The following is a 23,785-nucleotide window of genomic DNA, read 5'->3' on the forward strand; positions in this document are numbered from 1 at the left end:
CTATTGAATTATTTTCCAGTGATCATATTCTCAATTTTATAGCAACTTATTCTTTTTAGAAGACTAAAAATCTCTCCTATTCCCTGAAGGAGTGATTGAAAAACAGTAATTGGGGCTGGCTTTGTGGTGCATAGGGTAAGCCACCACTGGCATCACTGGTATCTTATATTGGGGTGCCAGCTCAAGTCCTGGCTTTTCTACTCCCAAGCCAGCTCTCTGCTTATGCACCTGGGAAGGCATCACAAGTACTTGGGCCCCTGCTACCCATACGGGAGAGCCTGATGGAGTTCATGGCTCCTGGCTTCAACCTGACCTACACTTGGCTGTTGCGACCATTTGGGGAGTAAACCAGCAGATTTAAGATGGATCTCTCCCCTGCCCCCCACCCTGCCTGTCCCTCTCCTTTTGTCATTCTGCCTTTCAAATAAATGGTAAATAAATGTTTTTTAAAAAAATATAAAATGGAAAAAACAGTAGTTATTTTCTGTTTCCCTCAGAGTCATTGGTTACATTTATCCATCTCCAACTTTCTCTTTCATGACATTTGTTTTATTCCCATGTTTGGAGATCCTTGGTTCCAGGCTTAGTTGGTGAGTTAAGAACCAGGTTGCTTAGCATAGATAGCTTTCCAGGTCCACATTCCTAAAGGCCTCTCCTTGAACATGGATAGCTGATCAAGGCTGTTGCCTAATCGGGAGGTCATGCCGACAGAAGTTTCTCTGTCAAGTAGCTCACTGGTAGCCCAGGGACGTTCACTATCACTGCTGCCAGAATCCCAGTTCTCGTCTCAGGAAGCTAAGTTAGGTTGGTACTGCCTCAGACTTTTCTCCCCTCAGCTTCTGAAACTGGAATCCAAAGTTACCCCCAAGGTCTTGTCTGTTGGTCTTTCTGGTTTCATTATCCACAATAAGTTCTCTCCTAAGACAGAAATTTTGAAAAACGTACTAAGAAATTTAGCAGGGAAAAAACATCCCATGAGGTCAACCTCACTTATCCTACAGATCCCATCTTGGAAACAAGGGGCATCCAGCCCAGATGACAGTCTTGTGGGGTGCTTCTGCTCTGGCATTTACTGATGCACAATTTGGGTTTTTCTCCCAAACTTCCTCACAGAGATTCTTCAATTCTGATACTTGGGAGTTCAGAATGGTGTGATCTGTTTTCTCCGTCAATCCAATCCATTCTTTTTTCCATCTTCTGACATCTTATCCAACTTTCTCCTCCCTTGCTAGTTCATCTTAATGAGCATTCTTTGATTTTATCAATTCTAGTATTTCTATAGAGCCTCAAAAAAAGAGGAGATAGATATGTTTGCTTAGATCTCAGATTATACTAATTTTTCTTTTAAAAATTGCTTTGCTGTTTGTATAAGAATAATACATTATTATGAAGAAATTAAGCAACTCAGATTTTTAACTAAAAAGATAATTCTAAACCACCCATAATAATTACTGTTAATATTCGATGAACAACATTTCAGAAATTTTCTATGCAAATATACAATAGAAGAATAACTGGAAAAAATAGTTTTAGAAAAGTGAAATTGTAGGATCAGTGACACTTTAAATTAAAACTATTAAGTGAAACTTAATTAAATTTAACATAAGAAAAGATAAAAGAAGAGAAATTGTTAAACTTTGAATAAATGCTTTTTCACCAAAAGAGAAACCACTTCCTGAAGTATTCTGCAAATTATGGAAAACGTTAAGAAATTGTAATCATTATATTTTTTCTACTTTGTGATAAAAATATACTCTCTCCTAAGAAACAGATGAAATCATCAACAGTCTTATATGTGCCCCTTCTTCCTTTGTCTTTGGTTAGCAATATATTGTTTTTATATTGTTAACATAAAATGTAATTCTAATTGAGATATAACAACTATAACCAAAATACATATAGTTGCTTATCATTTGTTCTATAATCAAATAGATTAATTCTAACCACTGTTGTTTTCATTATATCTTCCTTATTGCCAATCTTTTTATTTACATTCACATTTTCATTCTGTGGAGCTGTTTTTCTGTTTGATAATGTTTTTCAAGAAGACTTATGTGTGCTGTATATCATGAGTTCTTTCATGTTGAATGTCTGCTTACTGTCTTTTTTGTGAATAATACCTTCTCTAGATTTAATCTATAGGTCACAGAGTTTTACTTCTAAATATGATAGACAATGCCCTATTGACTTTGTCAAGTGAATGTCACTATACAGGAGTTTAATGAAAGTCTGATTTTCTTTCAAGTTTTAGGTGATTTATCTTTCTTGCTGGCAACCCAAGAAACTCAGTCTTTATTATTTAAATCTGAAATTACCAGCAAAATGTATTTGAACATTATTTCTATAGGAAATTTTCATATGACCTTTGTGAACTTTTTTTTCTCTAGCAGATTTGGCTTTTCATTTCATGGGAACATTTTAAAATATATAATTAGTAATTTTTCTATCCCATGTTTATATATTTCTGAGATATTAATTATCTTTATTGCTTTGTTTTAACTGTGTTCTGTTTCTACTAGCTTCCTTCTCCTTACAGAAATCAGTTTATTTTTTTAAATCTGCATTCGGGAGCAGGTGCTGTAATGTAGTGAGTTAAGCAGCTGCTTAGTACAGATGACTCCTTTGTCCAAATACTGGGTCCTGATCATGCCTTTATGATGCAGCTCTCTGCTGATGAAAGCCCTGGAGGGCAGCAGATGATAGCCCAACTAATTGTGTCCCTGCCACCCATGTGGCAGATCCAGATTGAGTGCTTGGTTCCTGGTCTAGCCCAGCATTGACTGTTGCAGATGTTTTGGGAGTGAACCAGTAGATGGATGCCCTCCATGTAACTCCTTTGTGTTTGTGTATGTGTGTTTTCTTTGCCTTTCAGATAAAAATAAAATAAATTGTCAAACTTCAAATTCTTATATCATGATCCCAGATAACATGATTGTCCTTTCATTCCAAGAATTACCAACATCTTGAATTTTATATTTAGCTTGAGTTTTTTTTTAATTTCTATTAATATGAAGAGAATAGATTTTATGTCTTTCATAGATACAATTCTAAGAAGATAACTATACTTCTCTCCCTTTTTCTCTTTCTCCCTCAAGTCCTTTCCTTCCTTCCTTCCTTCCTTTTTTTTTAATTTTTACAAAAATGTAATTTCAATTTGCTTTATAATTGCAAGCTTAGTGTACCACTAACAATAATATTCAACAAGTAAAAAGTAGAAAGACCACTGTTCCATAGGAATATAGACAGGGCTGAAGACAATAATCACATCTTAAGTGTCTGTTTCATTCTTATACTTCTTTTATATTTTATATTAACTATCACATATCCAAGAAAACATTTCTTTGTCTTTTGGGCACTGGCTTATTTCACTAAACCTAATCATTTACAGTTGCATCCATTTTGTTATAAAAGATGGGATTTCATTCTTTTTTAAGGTTGAGTAGTATTCCATAGTGTGTATATGCCACATTTGTTTTATCCAGTCATCCGTTGATGAACATCTGGATTGATTCCATATCTTAGCTATTGTGAGTTGAACTATTGTAAACATGGGGGTGCAAGTAACTCCTTTGTATGATGACTTCATTTCGTTTGGGTAAACTCCCAGTAGTGAGATGGCTAGCTTATTATAGATATAGAGGAAAAAGGTACCCTAATACTCTGTTGGTGGTAGTGTAAACTCATACAACCATTATGGAAGACAGTATGGAGATCCTCAGAAATCTGAGAATAGATCTACTGTATAACATAGCATGAATGTTAAAAAACAATTTAAAATATCCTCTAGGATATACTAGTGGCCAGCATTGTTAGGTTTGGAATAGCTCAGGGTTCTGGCCTTTTGTACCCCCAGAAAGTAGAGACAGAAAAAGGAGATGAAGACCAACCTCAACAGTCAGGTTGCTTTATTTGAAGCAAAGAGGTTGATGACAGTCTGTTCTTGCAAAGAGACTTGCTCAGGGGCATGATGCCTTTAGAACTGAGTTTTCTAAGAGGCTTCCATAGCCTTGGCAGCTCATGACAAGAGCCTCGGGTGATTACTGGCATCATAAATAAGAGTGTCAGTTGTTAAATCAACAACAGAAGTCACTGGGCACTTATTCCCCATGTAGGATCTCTGTCCTTAATGTGTTGTACTATGTGAATTAACGGTAAAGCTAGCCTTCAAACAGTACTTTATAGTTTGTGTTTCTGTGTGGGCGCAAACTGTTGAAATCTTTACCTAGTATATACTTAAGTTGATCTTCTGTATATAAAGATGATTAAAAATGAATCTTAATGAAGAATGGGATGGGAGAGGGAGTAGGAGATGGGGTGGTTTGGAGGTGGGAGGGTGGTTATGTAAAAAAAGAACTGAGTTTTCATCCAGTTGAGAAGGGAATTTGTCACTATGGGGTGGAGGGTGAGGTAGAAAGCAGCTGGCAGAAGAATAGGGGACTCTTTGAAGCCCCTAGGAACTTCCCTCTTGTTTGTTTCACAAGGTGCCCTGTGTAGCTTATCTGCTTTCTATTTGCATTACAAGGAATTGAGAGGGTCTGCTATTAGCACAAGGGTCTTAGCAAACTGGAGGAAAGGACTAGGGAGGGGCAACATGCCTGTTCAGCATTGTGCCATGGCGGGTAAAGCCACCACCTGCAACTCCAGCATCTCGTATAGATTCAGGTCCCAGCTGCTCCACTTCCAATCGAGCTCCCAAATAATGGACTGGGAAAAGCAGCAGAAGGTAGCCCAAGTCTTTGAGTCTTTGCCACCCACATGAGAAACCTAGGAGAAGCTTTTGGCTCCTGGTGTTGCAGCTGGAGTGGTGGCAATGAAGAGATTATCTCGGTTCTTCATCTCACACAAAGGAAGAATTATCACGTGGACAAGGCAGTGAAAGAAAAGTGGGATTTTTTCAAGTTGTAAACCTCCTGCTGCAACAGGGAAGAGGGGGACTCCAGGGGAGGAAGACTCAAAGGGCTGATGATAGTGGGGTTTTTAAGCACAATCTTGGGGACAATCTTGGGGGACAAACCCATCAAAAGGCCTGATTTACATTATAATTATTTTATCCTGTCCAGCTTGCACATGGTAAAACAAAGAGCCATCAGAAGGGTGGAGATACCTAAATTACAATAGACTGGGAGCTTAGAAGGAAAGAATCAAAGCCACCAACTTGCTCTTCTCAGGGTAGATTTGAAGATTCCAGAAGGAGGGCAGGCACTTTTGATCTTGCTAAAGAAAACTTTTTTGGCAGAAGGAAGCACCTAGCAACCCGTGTTCTACCAGGGGGCCACCCTGACTGCCTATTAATCCCTTTGACTCCTCACACTGGCTTTGGCCTGTCCCAGCTCTGGCTGTTGCAACCTTCCGAACCAGCAAATGGAAGCACGCTCTCGCTCTTGCTCTCACGTTCTCTCTCTCTCTCTGTCCACCTGTCTGTCTAACTCTGCCTTTCAAATAAATAAATAAATCTTAAAAAAAAAATCAGTGTATCCCAAGGAATACAGTTTGCTTTTGACTATGTTTGACCTTATTTACAAAAGGAATCATGCCAAGTCTTTAGTAACCTGATTTTTTCACTTTGAAGTGCAAGATGCTGGGCTTCTGGAGCTTCCACAGTAGGTGCTGGTCTTCAGCCCCTTCTCACAGGTTAAATTTCTGACTTTCTTCCTAAAATTTCTGTTTGTAGGACTTATTTATCTTACTGTACATGCCTTTACTTAATTCTTCCTTTCTCACTGAATAGTATTCACATTATGATGGAAATACTACTATTTACTCATTCTTTTCTTTGTCAATATTTCTTTCTAGTTTGCTTTAAAATTTTTACTTTATTGCTGTCAGTGTTATCATACTGACAGACATGCCATCTAATGCATAAAATCACAATTTTCCGTAATATGTATTTATAGTAGATATTATTTAAAAGTAAAAGAAAAGTAAATCTTCAACTTCACTAATTGATACTGTAAGACCCCTTAAGCAGGCGTCCCACAAATTGACCGGACCCCAGAAGCACGACCTCCACTCCTACCGCTGTAATAACAAGAGGAAGTTTATTTCATTTGCAAATGGGCTGTCTCAATAGCACCCCCTAGTGTAGTGCAGAGAGAGCAGCGGCAAACAGCAGGTTTTCAGGGTATTTAAAGCTTTAAACCACAACATTAGCATATTTAGTCGTGTTACAATTTCATTGGATATGTTAATGGTTACTGGGTAAGGGGCTAAGGAAGGGGGCAGTTCGGGCAGTTTCCCAAGCAAGCAGGGCGGGGGCGTGCAGAAAATACCCTGCATACTTTTGCCGTCTGCCGGGACCTACAGATAAGGGGTGGTTGGGTGCTTCCCATGCCTTTATCTGGCGCCTTATCTCAAACTGCAGCTGCCTGCCCTTGACTCATAGTTTCGGCCCAATTTCCAGGAACTGTTTTACTAGAGTTCCCTAGATCCTAGTTTTTTAGCAGGTAAATTTTCAGAAGTCCTTCATTCCCCCCTTTTTGTTTTTGGCCAATTTTAATCTTAAAATTTTAGGGATCCCCCTTAACCCCTGTCTCTGTTATATCCTCTGTTGAAGGTCTGAAACAAAGGAAGGGAGCGGGGTGTTTGAGATGCAGATGCATATAGTTGTCTTCTCTTTAGGCCTGTCACACACACATAAGCTCATGACTGACTTCCTACCTAACATTTCCCCTCAAGAGGAATACCCAAAATTTTTGGGATTATGGATGGAGTTCTGTCTTCTGTAACTTCTTCAAAGCTGGCATGTGGGCGTCGAGGGAGATTTGGGTATTTCCCCTTGCTATCTGTCTTATGGTATGTGACAGTAGCCTTAGAAAGGCTGTGCTGCTCGGTCCAGGGGGCTGCTCAGGTCGTCCAGTGGGATGGGCTGGAAGCCTTATCTGACGACAATTTGGAGTTTAACAGCTCTTAGTCTGCTAGAGACAAAACGAACAAGGGCATTAAAAACACACAGTCCGAAGAGAAGCAGCAAGATTACAGAAGTTATTGGGCCAAGGAGAGGAAATAGCCAAGATTTCCATGACCAGATGTTAGGCCAGAAATCCCAGCCCTGCTTGGCCTGGTCCTGGAGCTGTTTGGAATTGTCCAGGAAAAGTACAAATTTGGGTTTGTACCTGTCCAGTCTGATTGACTCAGAGACAACATTTTTCCTGGAGCATGGCCCAGATACCCCCTGGAGTAGTAGTTAGTATGTTTAACACTTTTTTATAACCTTTTGTGACTTTTACACACCCTCTTTAACTTACTTTAAACATTTCACCATTTCCATTCCAGTCTAGAGTAAACTAGCCATCAGGATAAAGTCATTTTTACAAACCATGTCCTTTCCTTATTTAAAAAGCTCTTTCCTTTTTAGCCCTTCTTACCAACAACACTCTTTCCTTTTAGACCTTTTTTACCAAGTACACACTTTTATACTTGATGTTTTCCATAGAGCCTGGTTGGCTCTTCTTACCTCACCAGAAGACTAAGGTTTCCATGCAGAGTGAAGATGCCTTAAAAATCCCTTGTGTGATCTAGAGCTCTGGTTAAGGCAATCCGTTCTGCTAGCTGAGCAAAAGTTCCTGGGGGCAGAGCATGTTCCAATAACGTGCCATGCTGTAACTGTTGCATACCCTGAGAAGCAGGTCCTGTCTGACAAAGCTGCTTCCATCTATAAACCAAACTTTATTTGCATTAGTCAGGGGGCTGTCTTTTAGGTCCCTTCTGCTGGCACAGATCAAGTCTATAGCCTCAGTACAGGAGTGGAGGGGACCACTTTCCCCTGGAACTGGCATGAATTTGTTGCATAGCCCATATCCTCTCTGGGGCTGGCTTTCTCTCCCCAGGGGAGAGAATAAGGGTTAAATATTTAACACTCTAATGGACTACCAATGCTTTGTTTTCCTCCAGATACCTAGTAGCTAGTTTTGCTAGGAAGTTAAGACTCTAGACTAGAGTCTCAGACTGGGAAAGGAGACAGACTACAAATTATTTACATTTAATCATCTACATTATGGATTATTGTGCACCCCCCTCAAGAGACAGTCCCTTTAAGTCCTCAGTGAGGACCTGTCCGAATAGGTGCAGGACTGAGTTAGCTGTTACTGAAAGTCCTGTTTTTAGGAACTGGCAGGGAGGACTTTCTCTAAGCTTAATACTATTGGATAGATGTTTAAGGCCTGGCTGGGTGCATGAGGCCCAGACCTATACAGGGGGTGCTGGAAGAGAATTGTAAGAGATGCGAATCTCCTTTAAGGGAGGCACCCTGTTGACTTGCATTACCTGGCTGGACTAGGAGGAGAGCTTTAATAGGAGGCTGGTACAAATAGGCAACTTGCGTTTCACTGACCCTAGGCCATCCCCTCAATAGCAGTGGCTGGAGCTAGAATCTAGGCAGAGGCTGGGCAGAGCTAAAGGCTTTTTAGCTCGGGGCCACAAGGTCTGCGGTTCTGAACCAGGAGTCCTTCGACACCCAGGGCAGTTCCGTGTCCAGTGGCTGTGCTCTTGGCAGAGCTGACAGAAGACAGTTTCTGTCTCGACAGCTGCTTGCCCAATGCCCTGGCTCCTTATATCAGCAACAGGTGCTGTTTGGGGTGCACTGGCCTTGCTGGGTCTCCTTGACGGCAGATCACCGTGCAGAAAGCCATAGATTAGCCTGTTGCCTATCCTTATATCGCTCCTGCTGCTAGCTTGCTCCTCGTTCTCCTGGTCTCTAATGAAATAGACCAAGGAGGCAGCCTCTATGTCAGTCAAGGGGGTGCTCAACCCAACCCTGATTTTTTTAATATCAGGGTGAGCTAAAAAACTATGGTCATGGGCAAATTCTGACACTTAGTATTTTCCTGCGAGTTAAGACCGTGCCCATGAGGAGAACTATGACCTTTTAGGTAAGATCAACTGTGGTGACCTGCTTGCATACTTTAAGGTCATCAGTACAACTTTTTATTCATCCCTCAATTTGGTCTAAAAGGGGAGTCCTGCCCACCTACCACGTACACTGAAAAATTAATTTAGCTGTCACATTATTTTATAGTTTAACCTCTTATTTTGGCTATGCTGTTTGGTCCTTAACATCCTGAAATGATAGCCATTCATTAGTCAGGGTGATTTTTACACTTTTAAACCAGATTTAATCATAATATTTAACAATGCTTTTCATCAATCTGAACTTAACAGATACAGTAGAGTACACAATAGATTATTTGGGCAGAACATGAATTTTATGTCTCTTGCTGTCGAATAAACCAGAAATAAAAACCTTAAACATAAGGGTTCACATAATTTAGAACTATTTAACAGAGTCAAAAAGAGCTTACAGGACCTAACTCTAGAAATGGCAGAGCAACCGATTAAGCAGACACTGTTAAAATAGACATTACAGTTTTTGCAAAAACAGATTCCAAGATTTACAACTTAGACCATTTCCCAATACTTACTAACATTAGTGCACAATTTTTTTTAAAAAACCTCATTGTTGTAACAGAAGATTAGACTTTAACTTTAGGTCAATGTAATTTTGGCATTAGCACTTAACTTAAACAATTTTAAAGTTGTAAACCTTTTAAAACTTTTTATGACTTGCTCACACCTTCTGAAACTTTACACCTGTAGTTACTTTTACATAGTCTTGAATTGTTATGTATAGACAATCTATGAGAATACATGTTAACAAACTTAAACAGTCTCTCTTATCAAATTTAAGATGTGAAAAGTACAATATATTATTTTTTTTTTTTTACATTTTGCTTAGCATTGATGCCTAGATGGCTTAAGACACCGAGTTATTACTGAATACCACACCATTATTTGAATTAAAAGTCAAAATTACATTTCCATGCTTTTAAGTAACATAAGAATAACTCCTCCTGGACAGCAAACATGGACACAACTTTGAAAAGATCTTCATCGTTAAGAGAAACATGTTTAAAGCATATCAAAGACATGTGTAAAACCGAGCAAGTGAGCTACCAAGCAAACCGAAGGGCTTTGGCATTAACTTAATTCTCTGAACCAATGTTAACAACATAAAGGCTTGTATACACACAAATTTACTCTTATTTTTATAAGACCACTTTAGCTGGAAAGCAAAAACATGAATACAGCATAGGTCTGACACCATTTACAACACTTTAATACATTTTACATAATTTGAATTGACTCAAGCAGCTGTTACTTTAACAAATTTTAGAGTCTCATCCTTTGAGAGTTCCAGGGATCCGACTGGAAGCCCAAAGTTGGAAGACTCGGTTTAGAATTTAAGCTGTCAGAGTCAAGCGGTTTAGCCAACAATTAGTACACTTCTGATCAGTTGGGTAATCACTCAAACACTGAAAACAGATAAACAACATAAACAACTTTGCGTTGCAGTTTTCCCAATCAAGACTCATAATGGCAATAGAAAAACGTGAAACCTTCAAGGCACTTATCTCATCAGATAAGTCAGGGACAGCAGCACAGAAAAGAACTAGACATCAGCATATGAACCATTGCTTAGGCTTCCATTAACTGCAAAGAGAAAAACCCATCAGGTTGGAAAGGGTTAATGGCTTAAGGTTCTGGCTCCCTTAGGTAAGGCCAGCAGTAGTATTGAATTGGAAATTCCTCCAGGAGAGGAAAAAAAAGCAGCCCTGGGGTGGGGGGGGCGCTTTTCCATAGGGATATCTGGCTATGCCTGCCTGGGTGCAGCAGGCCACGTGGACTGGAATAGAGTGCAGAGAAAGGCTGTGGTCCCCCATTTACAGGGAAAACTGCGCACACCGGGGCCTGGCAGGACTGGCCGTGGGGTTGGGTAGGTGCGCCATTTCACCAAGAGTGCTGGGAACCTCCTATAATTTAGCCAAAGCCAGATCAATTAGGACTACTGCAAACAGTCAATTAAAACAGATAGTTAACTTGAGCTCCTTTCCAGATTCAGTCCTCAGACAATCAAAGCCTAGCAACGGTAATAGCTCACAAAAACTTTAAGATGTACCAAAGCTACCATAAGCCTTCCTAATCGCCCTCCCGTTCCTTACAATCCCTCTGGAGTTTCGGCCGTAGCTAAGCTGTGGCCGGGGGGACTCCGCGTTCTCGGAGAGCTGTGGGGTGCCGGACACTCAACGGTCACTTCCACAGATCCGGTCCCGCTTGAGGGAAGGAATACTGACCTCCGATGTCTTCTCAAAGTTGCAGGGTTCTTGTCTTCGCGCAAGAAAGAATTCAGGCGTGAGACAGAGAGCAGCGGGAGGCAAAACAGCAAGGTTTATTAGGAAGGGACATCTGTAAGGATGGATGGGCACCTCTCCAGACAGAGCCTGAGAGACTCGGGGGAGGAGGAAGGAGGGAGGCTCGAGCGGAGAGGCCACACCCGACCAGGCCAGGCGGGCGGCCCAGCAAAGATGCAGAGAGCTGAGTGCGCGGTCCAGCCAAGGCTCAAAGTTAGTCCCTGTCCCATGTTAATGACAAAAGGCAAGTAAACCGTAACACAGAACACAATCACAAGATAAACAGAGACACTGCGCGCGACAACAGAACAGAACAAAACTGAAACAAAAACTTCAGATGGGATCGGCCGCTCTATCGGCCTTTCCCGGACGAAACAAAACTGAAACAAAACTTCAGATGGGGTCGGCCGCTCTATCAGCCTTTCCCGGGGGAGGAGGGAGACAAAGTCCTTCCCTTCCCCCCAATACACCGTTGGGGGCGTCCCCCCACGGCTGAAGCCAGGGGTCCAGACACGTCTGTCCTGCCTACTACTGGCTTCCCACTCTTTCGGCGCTCTATCGCCCGGACGCTCTATCGCCCGTACAGACAAACAATAAAACACACAAAAATACACGGAACAGAAAAGACTTACCTCCGGTTGGGAGATGGAGGGTGGATCTGGGGTTCCAAATCCCGGACGAGCCCCCAAGAAATGTAAGACCCCTTAAGCAGGCGTCCCACAAATTGACCGGACCCCAGAAGCACGACCTCCACTCCTACCGCTGTAATAACAAGAGGAAGTTTATTTCATTTGCAAATGGGCTGTCTCAATAGCACCCCCTAGTGTAGTGCAGAGAGAGCAGCGGCAAACAGCAGGTTTTCAGGGTATTTAAAGCTTTAAACCACAACATTAGCATATTTAGTCGTGTTACAATTTCATTGGATATGTTAATGGTTACTGGGTAAGGGGCTAAGGAAGGGGGCAGTTCGGGCAGTTTCCCAAGCAAGCAGGGCGGGGGCGTGCAGAAAATACCCTGCATACTTTTGCCGTCTGCCGGGACCTACAGATAAGGGGTGGTTGGGTGCTTCCCATGCCTTTATCTGGCGCCTTATCTCAAACTGCAGCTGCCTGCCCTTGACTCATAGTTTCGGCCCAATTTCCAGGAACTGTTTTACTAGAGTTCCCTAGATCCTAGTTTTTTAGCAGGTAAATTTTCAGAAGTCCTTCAATACCAATTTTTTTGGTATCAATGGTAACATGATTTGAATATAGTAACATGATTTGAATATAGTATCATGATTTGAATATAGTGAAAACCCTCCCAAGTGAGATAAGAACAGAAGCACACCAGGCAAATTACCGATCTGATCTTTCTTGTAACTTACTCTGATACCTAGAAAGAAAGAATTCTACTGTTACTGCCTAAAGTGTGTGAGTGTGTGTGCACGCATGTGTGTTGAGGAGCTGAAGCAAGTGAAAATACTTCCGACACAGAATTCAGATACCCAATTTGATAACAAGGAGGGAGGCAAGATTAAAACATGGATGGGGTGTGATTTGCTTGTACCTTCATGGCAGCTGAAGACAAAAGCTTTAATTTGGAATATTTCTCTATCTTAAACTTTCTTGTAAGACTTATCTATTTATTTGAGAGGCAAAATTACAGAGGTGGAGAAAGGGGAGGGAGGGAGGGAGAGGGAGGGGAAGGGAGGGAGAGAGAGGTCTTCCATTTGCTGGTTCACTTCCTAAATCTTTGCAGTGTCTAGGATTCGGCCAGTCTGAAGCTAGAATCCAGGAACTTCTTCCAGGTTTCCCAAGTGGGTGGCAGGGGCCCAAGCACATGTGCTATCTTCTTCTGCTTTCCAGGTACATTAGCACGCAGCTGGATCAGAAGCAAAGGAACCAGAACTAGAACTAATGCTCTGATAAAGGATATTGGTGTCCAACGTGGTGGCTTAACTCAGTGTGCCACAATGCTGGCCCCTGTATCTTGAACACTTAGAGAAAGACCAGGTTACATGGGAAAAAATCACTCAGCAGTGCACATGGTGGATGGTGGACCTTGGTCTATGTTAGGATCCTTCTGTAACACGTGGAAGGATACTCATTTATTCCCGGAAAGGATGTCTTAACGCAGTGCAATTTTGGAAGACTGACACATGAAGTGGCAGGCTAGCCAAACATCATCTGTACTGTGAACGTTGTAAACCAAAGGTACTAGGGTAAGTTACAAGACTGACTCAAAGAAGAAAGTAAATATTAATCTGAAATTAGATGCCCTTGTTTATTAGTCAAAGTTATTCTTGGTTGAATTTATATCCTGTTTTCAGATATCTCTCCTGAGAATCTTAAAATTTGTATGGAATCACAAAAGACCCAGATTAGCCAAATTTATCATTAGCCAAAATAAACCAAGCTGGAGGCATTATGGTACCTGACTTCAAAGCATACTACAAAGCTATAATAATTAAAACAGCATGGTACTAGAATAAAAACTGACACATAGATCAGTAGAACAGAATAGAAAGCCCAGAAACTAATTCACATTCATATATCTAACTGATTTTTGGCAGAAGTGCTTAGGCTATACATTGGAGTAAAGATAATCTCTTCATCAATTGCTGCTGGCAAAACTGGATGTATATATGCAGAAGAATGAAATTAGATCCATACCTCTGACCATATGCAAAAATCAACTCAAGATGGATCAAAGCCCTAAATTTAAGACGTGGAACTATGAAGTTGCTGGAAGAAAAAGTAAGGGAAACACTCCAAGACATTGGTGTAGGTGACAGTTTCTTGGATAAGACCCCTAAGGCACAGGCAACAAAAGCAAAATAAACAAATAGGATTATATCAAACTCAGAAGCTTCTGCACAGCAAAGGAAACTATCACTAGAGTGAAGAGACATCTAATAGAATGGGAAAAAATATTTGCAAGCTACCTATCTGAAAAGGGATTAATACCCTAAATATGTCAGCAACTTAAAAAAAGCAACAACAAAAAACCAATCCAGTTAAGAAATGGTAAAGGACCTCAACAGTTCTCAGAAGAGGAAATACAAATGGCCAACAAATATATGAAAAAATGCTCAATAATAGCTGTCAATGAAATGCAAATCAAAACCACAATGAGATATCACCTCACCCCTCTCAAAATGGCTAAAATCTAGAAGACATAGAATAACAAATGCTGGTGAGGACGTGGAGAAAGGGGAACATTTAGAGGAGGTGGAGAAAGGGGAACATTTATACACTGTTGGTAACAATGTAAATTAGTCCAGCCTCTGTGGAAAGCAGTGTGGAGATTTCTTTAAAAATAGATTTGCTATGTGATCCAGCAATCCTGCTTCTGGGTATATACCCAAAAGACATGAACACATTTTATCAAAGAGATACCTGCACTACCATATTCATATAAGCACTATTCAGAATAGCCAAAATATGGAATCAACCAAGATGTCCATTATCAGGTGAATGGATCAAGAAAATGAATTTTATATACGCAATGGAATATTATTCAGCTATAAAAATGAAATTCTACCATTTGCAGCAAAATGAATACAACTAGAGGACATCATGTTGAGTAAAATAAGCCAAATACAGAAAGACAAATATTGCATGTTCTCCTTTACATGTGGGAGCTGTATCTTTGTCAAACTAATGGTAACAAATGTTGTAATACTGCTTCTTTATTGATCTGTATTGAAATTTACTATATATGTGTGAAGTGGTCATTTTTCCATTTGATTATTGCTTATAGACCTTGCCTGTATGTCTGCTAAACTAGGGTCTTTTTGCTTTTTACTTGTTGAACTCTTTATTTAATTAAGTTTTAAGCACTTCACTGTAATTTAAATTAAAAATATACTATCTCAGAAGTGAAGGAGGAAGGGAGGAAAGAGAGAAGGAGGAAAAGTGGGAAGGAGAAAAGGAGACAGGGATGGAGGGAGGAAGAATAGAATATCATTATATTCTTAGGACTATGAAATATATTAAAGCTATTAAAAACTAAAAAAATTTTGATGAAAAAACTCTGCCAAGAAATCATAGTCAAAGAACTATTTTCATAAAGATTGATCTGTGATAGATATATATTCGGGAGGGACTGCAAAAAATTCAAATATGTTGCGATGTCTTTGATTCAACCAAGCCAACAATTTGCTTTACTGAAAAATTTCTCAAAGTCATTAATATGCTAATAGACTCTGAATATTTGTAAGAGGGAGATGTATTATAAAGTAGTTCTAAAATTCTTTGATCATAGACCCTCCTCTTCTTGGACTCCTGGAACATGCTATGGGAGATTTTGCTTTCTTCTAACCACACAATATTAAAACTGGAAGAAGCCTTAAAGCAACTCTAGTTTAATATCCTGTTTTTCAAAGGAGAGGAACTAAAATTTAGAAGATTTAAATGACTTCCTGAAGTCCCACAGTGCGTAGGAGGTAAAGGAAGACCTAGAATGTATATCCTCAGATTCTTGATCTTGTGCTCTTTGAAGCTGGTCAAAAAACAGATGAAGACGCAAGATACAAGGACCTGAAACGCATCTGCTTATACACTTCTGGGCATGCGGTGTGTCCTTTATCCGTGAGAATAATGAGATGCAAAGTTCTTTCCTGGGGACCTAAAATTCCCCTTTCGACAGCTCATCAGGTCCTTCCTCTGAAAACTGATTATGTGTCAGTTCTCCCTGGAGGGTTCACATGTCTAGGATTATTCATTATAAATTCAACATGTGGGGCCTACTTCAGTCTTGCATAAATATCTCATCATATTGCCCTATCCGGCAAAAGTTAGACAGAGAATCTCCCCACCCAACCTCATGTTCTAAGTTACCGAGACTGCGACAAAAGGCAATTTTATATGCTGATCTTACACAGGCAATGTCACACTCCACCAACAGAATTTAGAGAGGGATTGAAATTTAGAAAGGTCACCACCTTCCTGGTGGGCGTTGGAAGTGTGTGTGTGTGTGTCAGAAGCCCATTAAACTCTCACTTTAACTTTGAAGAAAATAATGGCAAGTGTCTCTCCACATTTAATTACTTTATTATTAGTTAGTATACTATTATACTAATGAGAAATTTAAGATAGCTTGGATGTTCAAGAGTAGGGGATTGATTCATTGAGTCAGGGCACATCTATGAAATACTACTTAGACACCCAGTACAGTTATGTTATAGAGAGATGTCTGAAACAGAGACTAAGTAGATATGTCAGATGATGGGACACTGTGGCCATGAACACTCTTGGCAATTAGTCAGGATCTGACGTGGCCAGATTCCACAGCCCAAATGTCTCCAACTGCCGGGAGCCTTTTCTTTTACTCAAGTAGACCATAAAATTATTGGTTTTTTTAATGGATGTCATGATGCAATGTTCAGAAGGCTGGCCTAAAACATAGTGCCTGAAAAAACAGACTATGAAGTATTATTACCTTGAGAATTGAGAAACATGGAAATGTCTGCTAGGAACTATACACAGGCTGCATCTGGATGGTAGGAATGCAAGAGGTTTTGACTTTCATGTTCTTGTTCAAATGTACTTTTTGATGAAAAGTGTTCTTTAATAGAAATAATAGGATAAGATTTTCAATACTTATGTGGCTTATGATTTGCTTTATCTTGTTTTACCCTCAAGCTTAAGGAGTATTCATTGTTATTATTATTTTCATTATATAATGCTGTATTTAAATTTCAGGTTAGAAGCTAATAGGAACTGGAAGTATTGATGAAGGCAGGAAGGAAGAGGTGGAAATTAAATGCATCTGAAAGGTTGAAATAAGAGAACATGATATCTTATAATCTCTTGATACTAACTACACACCCAAGACATTCAGGTTATAGTAGCTGTGACCAGAAAAAGAATTATGGAGACATAAGGTTTTATAGAGATTTTAAGGGCAGCTGAGAAGAATGGCTAGTTTTCAGGAAGAAGCTGGGTTTGGCTGTTTACTTGTGCTTGTCGAGGAGATGACACAGCATTGGTGGAAGGTCCAACTTGTTATTGGAGCTCAGCTGAGGAGAGAACCTAAAGATGTAGTCAGAATAGTCCTGCATGATGGAGACACGTGAAGCTGTGCAGGTGAATTGATTGTTCTAGGAAGAGAAGATGGAGAGAAAAGCAAGACACCAAAAAGCTTAACCTTTTGGTATTGTTACCGTAGAATTCCCATTGACTTGACTTTGTGTGTGGACAATGGGGTGGCTATAGCATATATTATATATATATATATATATATATATATATATATATATATATATATAGCATATATAAAATAGTTGTAATCCTGGAAAACAAACTAGAGAGCAAAAGGTGGTAAACTCCAAACATAAAGAAAAGATAAGAAATTGGAAAGGCTAGTTACCTGGTGCGGTCAGTTAACACTATGTATATGTGTTGAAATATTACACTGTACACCATAAAAATAGATAGGTATTATGTGTTAAAACATTTTGGGCCTGGCACTGTTTTATAGAGGGTTAAACTATGATGCAATGCCAGCATCCTGTATAAGCGCCAGTTTGACTCCTGACCGCCCCCCTTCTGATTCAGCTCTCTGCTAGTGTACTTGGAAAAGCAGTGGAAGATGGCCTGAGTGATTGGGCCCATGTCACTCATATGGTAGAGCTGGGTGGAGCTCCTGGCTCCTGGCTGCAGCCTGGCCCAGTGCTGGCCATTGTAGCCAGCTGGGGAATGAACCAGCAGATGGAAGTTCGATCTCTCTCTTCATCCCTCTCTGTCTCTGTCTCTTCTCTCTCTCTGTAACTTGACCTATCAAATAAATAAATAAAGCTTTTCAAAAAATTTTACATAGAATAATAAAGAATAGGGCCAGCTCTGTGGCTTAGAAGGTTAAGGCTCTGCCTGCAGTGCCAGCATCCCTTATGGGCAGAGGTTTGAGCCCCAGATGCTCCACTTCTGATCCAGCTCCCTGAAACTGAGCCTGGAAAAGCAGCAGAAGATGGCCCAGGTACTTGAGCTTCTGTACCCATGTAGGTGACCTGGAAGAAGCTCCTGGATCCCGGTGTTGACCTGGCTCAGTTCCAGCTAATGTGGCCATTTGAGGAGTGAACCAGTGGATGATAGATCAAACCCTCTTTCTCTTTCTCCCCTTCTCTGTATTTCTGCCTTTCAAATAAATAAATCTTAAATTGAAAAAGAGAATAGAATACCAAGAGTTATTGTGAATGCATAGGTATTGACAATGGATGACATGTTCAGGTAGTTCTTTTGCTCTTCTTTACATGAGAGATGACTTGACTTAAAAAAGTTAAAGGGGTCAGCATTGTGGCACAGTAGGTTAAGGCACTGTCTGCATTGCTGGCATTCCTTATGGGCCCAGTTCTAGTCCTGGCTGCTCCACTTCAGATCCAGCTCCTGACTAATGTTCTGGGAAAGCAGTGGCAGATGGCCAAAGTGGAAGACACGGATGGAGATCCTGTCTCCTGGCTTTGGCCTGGCCCAGCCCTGGCCATTGAGGACATTTGGGAGGTGAACCAGTAGGTGGAAAATCTCTGTCCCTCCTTTCTCTCTGTAACTTTGCCTTTCAAATAAGTAAATCTTTAGGGAAAAAAAAAAGTTCAGCAGCAGGCTAGAAGGTGGGATTATAAGCCATTTGAGGAAGTGATCAGAAATGGAGAAGGTGCAACTGAATCATGACAAACACACAGACCATTTCAATGAGAATGAGGAAAGCAAGATGCAAATAGGAGGGCCTTTGATACAATGAGCAAAGACCCAAAAGTCTCAGAGAAGAACAGTTCAAAAAGGAATGTGCTGTATAAATTTATGCTGGTGCATAAAAGATGTCTGTTAGAAAATATGTTTCTCAGGCAGTAAAAAGACATAAATGCAATAATACGATCTCCTGGTCATATTTGGCATTACAAAGAAATATATTAGAGATGTAACAAATATTTTTCTCTTCAGGGTCCCTCTTTTAAGAAAGGTCAAAGTTATTCAGTAAAATTTGGGAGACATCAAAGAAAATGAATATGTAACTGTAAAAATATACTTCTAAAGGAAGGTTAGTGAACATGGCATTATTTATTTGAAAAATCAAGAAGATAAGAGATAAAACCAATTATTAATTTGTGGAAGACTTCTGTGCAGAATTGTTTGATATATTTACTGATGGTAGAGCAATGGTAAATAAGCTTAAACCATTAATAATGGTTTAAATATGGGTTAAAATAATGGTTAAAAATGGGCCAGCGTTGTGGCACAGCGGTTAGGACAGCACTTGTGATGCCGCCATCCCCTTTGGGTGGTGGTTTTTGTCCCAGCTGCTCCACTTCTGATCCAGCTCCTGCCACCCACTTGGGAGGGGGCTGAAGCTCCTGGCATCTGACTTTGGCTTGTCTCAGCCCTGGCCATGGTGGACATCTGGGGAACGAATCAGCAGATGGAAGATTTTCTCTCTCTCTCTCTCTTTCTCCAACTCAGACTTTCAGATAAATAAATCAATCTTTTTTTAAAAGGGAAGCCTCTCCAAATGTATATATGTATCTGTATATACACATACTCAGACCACACAAACTTATACATCTACAAGGATAATTCAAAAACTTCATGGAAAGGCCGGCGCCGCGGCTCACTAGGCTAATCCTCCGCCTTGCGGCGCCGGCACACCGGGTTCTAGTCCCGGTCGGGGCACCGGTCCTGTCCCGGATGCCCCTCTTCCAGGCCAGCTCTCTGCTGTGGCCAGGGAGTGCAGTGGAGGATGGCCCAAGTGCTTGGGCCCTGCACCCCATGGGAGACCAGGAGAAGCACCTGGCTCCTGCCATCGGATCAGTGCAGTGCGCCGGCCACAGCGCGCCTACCGCGGCGGCCATTGGAGGGTGAACCAGCGGCAAAGAAAGACCTTTCTCTCTGTCTCTCTCACTGTCCACTCTGCCTGTCAAAAATTTTAAAAAAATAAAAAAAAAAACTTCATGGAAAATGGAGCTAAAAGGTAAGTTTACTGTGATGCAAAAAATTTTAATTCATAAACAGATCTTTTTATAATATGCATTTTCTCTGATCTTTTGGAATTTTGTGTATATGTTTGTGTAGGGCCTGGGTGAGCAAAATTTGAAAACATTAATTCTAATTTCTTCTCTATGGCAGGATTTCAGGTATTCTTATTTGTTTCTTACCTGTATCTTCTTAATTATCTATGTTAAATATACACTGTTTCTACACCAATGAAAATAAGTTATTTTTCTTTGGAAGTCTTCAGGAAAGCAATGTTACTTCTTTCTCCTTTCTATCACATTCTGAGACCCCAGTTTATGAAGCTAATTTTTCATAAGTTTCTGAATAACAACAGTTCTGCTACTCTATTTTATCTTTTTCAGATACTAGTGAAAAATACCAGCTTTCAGACAAGATCATTGTTTTGCCAGGAAAAATGGAAGAAATCTCACTTCCCAAGACCGCAGATGTGATTATTTCTGAACCAATGGGATACATGCTGTTCAACGAAAGGATGCTGGAGAGCTATCTTCATTCCAAAAAATGGCTAAAATCAAATGGTGAGTTGGCCAATTCCTGGCTTGTAAAATAGCCTAATTTTTCCATTAAAGCTTCCCATCCTCTTTCCCACTTTCAATTCTGTACAGAAAGGAGGGTTAAACCTTGCTCAGTTGTTTGGTTTTCTCATTTACTCTGCCATGACAAAGTACTCTCCAATCATAAAATCCCAGATGTGCTGCATAGTAATCGGTATGTTATAGAAGACCATGTTAGTGTTATGTGTTTTGCTCTAGTTCTATCATTTTCTTCCTTAATGAACTTGAGATACATTTGACCTTTTGGATTTGGTTTCCTCATCCATATGATGTATCATTAAGCACACACTCAAACTCTGTCAAGTGTTGACCTTCTGGAGTACGAAATTGTCTTTGCAGTCAGCTTGTTATTTTTGAAATCTTCTTTTCCTATTGTATTGCTACTCTTCCCTACGAGCACTAACACAGTCAACATAATAATACAGTAGTTTTCTGTTTTCAATGGTTTCATTCTGGGTTTGGTTACCCATGACCATCCTCATTCCAAAAATAATAAATGGAAAACATCCAGAAATAAGAAATTCTTTTTAAGGGTTTTTTTTTAAAGATTTATTTATTTGAAAGTCAGAGTTATACAGAAAAAGGAAAGGCAGAGAGAGAGGTCTTCCATCCGATGGTTCACTCCCCAGTTGGCCACAACTGCCGGAACTGCACCAATCCGAAGACAGGAGCCAGGAGCCAGGAGCCAGGAGCTTCTTCGAGGTCTCCCATGCAAGTGCAGGGGCCCAAGGACTAGGGCCATCTTCTGCTTTCCCAGGCTATAGCAGAAAGCTGGCTCGGAAGTGGAGCAGCTGGGACTAGAACTGGCACCCATATGAGATGCTGGCGCTTCAGGCCAGGGCATTAACCCACTGAGCCACAGCACCAGCCCCCAGAAATAAGCAATTCTTAAGTTTGAAATTGTGTGTTCTCATCTTGTTCCATCCTGCTCAGGATGTGAATCATCCCTTTGTCCAGAGTATACATGAAGTATATGCTACCCACCGTTTATCACATAGTTGTTTTAGTTATCGGATTGACCAACACAATATTGCAGTGCTTGTGTACAAGTAGCCCTTGGTTATGTACTAGCCTAACACTACAGCATCACATGGGCATCTTATCTCATCATCACAAGATGAAGGGAGAGTAAAGAACAGTAAGTTAGTTTAAGAGAGAAAATGTTCGCATAAATATTATTACAGTATATTGTTATAACTGCTCTATATTATTATTAGCCATTGTTAATCTCTTACTGTGCCTAATGTATAAATTAACTTGGTCATAGTTACGCATATATAGGAAAAATCATAGTATATTATGTTCAGTGATAGTCATAATTTTAAGCATCCACTGGCAGTCTTGGAATATATCCTCCACAGATAAAAGCAGGTACTGTAATTTCAATATTCTTCTTGTGCTAAGTGACTACATATGCTAATCACTTTGAATAATAACAAAATCCTTGCAAAATCTGAATGACAGAGATTTTTCATTTAGTTGAGGGGTTAGTGCTGAGGTTCTCAGTAACTTTACATCTTTCCCCAGGGGATATCTGGCACCATGTAGAGAGCTTTGGATGTCACTAGCACAGCAGGTGTTTGAGTACTGTCATCCAGTGGATGGCAGGCCTGGATGCTGTTAAACATTCTTCAATGCACAGGACAGTCTCCTACATCAAACAGTTATTGAGCTTACGTGAGATTGAAACCTGAGTTACAGAAGGCACTATTGTGATCCCAGTTTTAAGAAGTGAAATATGAGACTCATTGTGAGAAAGCAATTTGGCAAGAATACACGACATAACAGGAATTTGAACCCAGGTCTGCCTGACACATACACCTGTACCCCCACCAGCTTTCCACTCTTTACCAGATAGAGTGAACTTAGAATTATTTTTTCAGTTAAGGCATAGAATTCATCTGGCTAATTTTAAAAGTTGATTCTCTTATGAGAATGTTAGCTCCTTTTTCCAAATATATTTGCTTTAAGCTACCAATGTTGTGGCTCCTTACCTTGATATTCAATGAAGATGTAGTGAGCAGTAGTGCAACTTCAGCAAACCAAGTTATACAGTATATGAACATCAGCATAGTTTGAAGCTCATCTGTAATTTCTTATACATTTCCAAATTTGTAAGTTCAGAAATAGGTACTCGTAAAAATAAATGAATAAGCTCAGGAGAAATATAAGGTGACTTCAAAAAGTTCCTGGAAAAAATGGAATTCAAAAACAAGTTTATTTTGGTGCAAAAAAAAATGTTGAAATGCCTGCATTGTTAATTCATAAAACACATGTCCTAGGAATTTTGTGAGGATCCCTCATATATCTAAGGTCAGGACTTCGTTAGCAGTCCTGCTGTGAAAGCTCAGGAGTGTGCAAGTGTGTGGCTCAGTGGATTAAGCTACAACATCCCAGCTGGAACTGGCGGATTAAGTCCTGCCTCCTCTGCTTCCTTCACATCCAGCTTCTAGCTCACATATATCCTGAGTGGTAGCAGATGGTGCTTGGCTTCCCACATGAGACACCCAAACCGTGAAGTCCCAGGCACCTGGTTACTGCCTTGTCCAGCCCTGGCTGTTCCTGGCATTTGGGAAGTGAGCCAGGGAACAGAAGATCTTGGCCTGTGTCTCTGTTCCTCTGTCATCCTGTCTTTCAAGGCGTAGAAATGATTAAAAAAACATTAAAAAAGAGCTAAGGAGGATCCTGGATGTCTTGTATTCAGATGATAAAACTGAGCTGTGGGAAATTAAAGGAGCAAAGCAGCTTGGATTTCTTAATGTCTCTAGGAAGAATGTCCAAGTTTTCTTTCTCTGAATTTTTCCAGATGATTAGGTATGATGAGATTGTAAGCACAGTTAATTAACATACATATGTTGGACCCCTCTTATGTAAAATATTTGGATATAATATCTGGGCATTTGAAATAGACAAAAATATTCTACTGGGCTATGCATCTTTAAGTGGACTTGTGGAAATGAATACTGAGTTTATTGACCTTTTAACTTGCATGTTCCTGAGGGAAGGGTGATTGATTTTTTTCTAATTATTTTTATCTTCCATCAAAATAAGATGTGGATTG

The 23,785-nt window shown here is 40.2% G+C and overlaps 1 protein-coding gene across 1 annotated transcript in view; it reads left to right on the forward strand.

Annotated features, from left to right (window-relative positions):
* Positions 1-23,785, forward strand: part of LOC133771023 (histone-arginine methyltransferase CARM1-like) — a 183,821-nt gene that overhangs the window by 105,555 nt on the left and 54,481 nt on the right. The window contains 1 exon segment of the mRNA XM_062206769.1: positions 20,532-20,688. Within this exon segment, the coding sequence (XP_062062753.1) occupies positions 20,532-20,688 (157 nt within the window).

The sequence above is a fragment of the Lepus europaeus genome, chromosome 12 (genome assembly GCF_033115175.1).
Source record: "Lepus europaeus isolate LE1 chromosome 12, mLepTim1.pri, whole genome shotgun sequence".
NCBI classification, from domain to species: Eukaryota; Metazoa; Chordata; class Mammalia; order Lagomorpha; family Leporidae; genus Lepus; species Lepus europaeus.